This window comes from Pelecanus crispus, chromosome 1 (genome assembly GCF_030463565.1).
Source record: "Pelecanus crispus isolate bPelCri1 chromosome 1, bPelCri1.pri, whole genome shotgun sequence".
Classification (NCBI taxonomy): domain Eukaryota; kingdom Metazoa; phylum Chordata; class Aves; order Pelecaniformes; family Pelecanidae; genus Pelecanus; species Pelecanus crispus.
This window is the reverse complement of record NC_134643.1, coordinates 52834049-52836864: the sequence shown is the minus strand read 5'-3', so window position 1 is coordinate 52836864 and position 2816 is coordinate 52834049. Positions and strand designations below refer to the sequence as shown.

Genomic DNA, 2816 nt, shown 5'->3' with positions numbered 1-2816 from the left:
AGCTGAAGGAATCATTACCAAATCATCAGTTGCCTGCAGTAGGTGCATAAGGATATTTTTTGAAAGATTTCTGTTGCTCATTCTACAGCCCGTATTACCATCATTAGAGAAAAGCCTGCACCTGCAGCTCTGCCAATCTACTCAGCGATTCAGCTTAGTGACAGCAGGAGAAAGTCAGGTACGCGCAATGAAAAGCTCTTTACCTTCTATTATACGCTAGCCTGCAGTCAGCATGACTACCTGATGGCAGAGTACTGACACTGATGCTAAACTGAGCTGATATGTCAATGAACTGCCTATTTTCTTTTGGAGTACACAACTTTGAAGATTTAATTTATTCCAGGAATCACTTACATTCAGTTAGTTCCCTTGACAGTAATGGCATTTGTTGACACTGGTAATACTTAAAAGTTGGGGGGGGGGTTGGTTGTTTTTAAATATTCACTTTTCATTCTAATATTTTCAGTTTTAAATTAAAATAATCGCCTATTCCTCCGGCATTAGTTTTTTGGACACCAATAAAAGGTTAGAAACCTTTTTAAGAGTTAACTTCCCCCATATTAAAATACAATGGGAAAAAAGTAAACACATTATTACAAAATTATGGAAAAACAAAAAAAAAAAAAGAAAAAACCTTTATTTCCAGATATACAAAACACCTATTCTCTCATTTCTCCATCTTCTTCCTCTTCTTCCACACCTCTGATGTACAAAACATTATTACACCTGTAAATAGAAACAAAGATTTCACTTGACTGTAAGCGTTTTAATTTTCCATGCCTTATACACACTGCTTTAAGTATTTGCCTGCTTGAGTGTAGCCTGGCGACAGCCAAATTCTGCATAACAGATTGCTGCCATTGACCTTGTACAGCTTTCCACAAAGTTCATAACACTTGCAACACCCCCAGGTTTATAAAAGCAGTATCTGGTTGGCAATGCTGTATGAGAAATTTTTACTCTTGGGTTAACAGTTGTGGTCAAGTATCAACGTCCAAGCATGCAAAATGTTTTCAGTAGCAATACACTAACATACTCTGTTAATGCCAAGGGATTAATAGACCTACAATAATCTGGAAAACGAAGGTATTTAGTCACCTGAAATAGGGATCGTAAATACTTCTTTACAAATATTTCAAAATTCATTTTCCCTCCCCTCAGAGGTGATCTCATAGCCTTCACATAAGGGTTACACTTAGGTTACATTAACACTTAGTCTTAGACAACGCAGCATCTAGCAATACAAGTTTTAAGGGTAGTGATAAGAAAAGCTAAAGAAGCCCTGCCTCTGCCATAAATATCCTAATTACCTTATCAAAACTTCACCCAGGTGTCCAGACAACGCGCCGTCAATATACTCCTCTGTGTTTGCAAGCTTGAGAAGAAAACCAGCAAGACGGTAACAGCGGAGGCTTGGCGCAGCACAAACCGCGGCTTTGCCCCGCAGCCCACCGCCCGCCTACAGCGACCGGGGAAGGCCGAGCGACCCCGCTCCCACCCGACACAGCGCCCACCGGCCAGGTGCCGCCGATCCCACCCCCGCAAGGGCCGAGGCCCGGCGTCGCCCCCGCCCCGCCACCTCACCGGGAGCCCCGACGGCTCCTGCCCCTCCGCCGCCACCCCCCGGCCCTCACCTGCATGTTCATGTAGCCGTCGACGGAGACGAGGTAGCCCTTGTACTCCATCCCCCACTTCAGCTTCACCATCACCGGCTTGCCCGTCAGCCCGTTCAAGAAGGGCTTGGGGTTGAGGGGCAGGCTCTGCCGGGGAGAGCGGCCGGTCAGTGCCGCCGGCCGGCGCCGCCCCTCCCGCCCCGCCCCGCCGCCTCGGGACCGTTAACGGCCGCGGCTCCCGCTGCCCGCGTGCCCTCCTCCCCACCTCCCCCCGCCTTCCCGCGCGCGGCGCCGGCACCGCCCTCACCATGGCGACGCGGCGCGCGGCAGCGGCCCGGGAAACACAGGTCCACGCGGGAACCCCTCGTGCGCGCCGCGGGCTGCGAAAGAATGGGAGGCAGGCGCCGTTCCGGCTTCCACTTCCGGGGGCGCCGCTCTCAACCTCTGACCTCTCACCCCCGCCGCGCCGCTCTCTCGATAGGCTGCGGCTCACCCGCGCGCCGAGCGAAAAGCCGGGCTGCCCATTGGCTCGGCGGCGTCGCGGGCCTCTCTCTATTGGCCGGGCTGGCCGCCCTCCCCCCCCCCTTTTCCAACCAATCGTTGGCGCCGCTCGGCGGGGCGGGGCGGGGCCGCTGCCGGGCGCCTCGGGCGCCGTCCCGGGACGTAGGAGAGGCGGGGCGGGGGGCGGCGGGCCCGCTCCCGCCTGCCACAAGCCCGTAGGCCTTTCCTGTCCTCCCTTAAAGCCTCCTCGGCACCCCGCAGTCCCTCAGGCCCCAGGGGGCCGGTTTCGCCCCCCTCAGCCCGGCAGCCGCCTTACTTTGCCTTGAAAGTCGGGCGGCCGGCGCAGCAGCTGCCCTCCCGGCCAGCGGCGGACGCAGCGCTCCTGAGCAATCGAGTGTGTGCCTGGGCCTGTCCTTCCCAGCAGGGTGCTGCTTGCTTTTCACCTCGAGGTTTACCAGCAGTTGGCAGGGCTGCGTTTCTGTCTATCTTTCTCTCTCTCGTGGGGGACTTGGTAGTGTTAGGTTAAGGGTTGGACTTGATCTTAAAGGTGTTTTCCAACCTAAACGATTCTGTGATTCTATGCAGGTCGGTCTCCGCGAGGTGGCAGCGCCTAACTGCGCGATGGCTGTGGCCCATAGCGGGAGGCTTCTGACAAACTCCCGGTGTCACCCGCCAGCCTTGCAGGCAGTGGAAGCCTGGCGA

The 2816-nt window shown here is 54.4% G+C and overlaps 1 protein-coding gene across 1 annotated transcript; it reads right to left on the bottom strand.

The window, feature by feature from the left end:
- Window positions 1-659: 659 nt before the first annotated feature.
- SNRPF (small nuclear ribonucleoprotein polypeptide F) lies at window positions 660-1931 on the bottom strand. The gene is made up of 4 exons (XM_075727570.1): window positions 1921-1931; window positions 1635-1760; window positions 1311-1375; window positions 660-726 (listed from the first exon to the last, which is right to left on the bottom strand). The coding sequence occupies exons 1-4, from the start codon at window positions 1921-1923 to the stop codon at window positions 660-662; spliced, it is 261 nt and encodes an 86-aa protein (XP_075583685.1). The 5' UTR covers window positions 1924-1931.
- Between the last annotated feature and the right edge of the window lie 885 nt (window positions 1932-2816).

Coding starts and splice junctions, on each gene's coding strand:
- SNRPF (XM_075727570.1), bottom strand. Junction 1,376..1,634: donor ACGGCTACATGAACATGCAG/GTGAGGGCCGGG, acceptor TTTCTTCTCAAG/CTTGCAAACACAGAGGAGTA. Junction 727..1,310: donor CTGGGTGAAGTTTTGATAAG/GTAATTAGGATA, acceptor TTCTATTTACAG/GTGTAATAATGTTTTGTACA.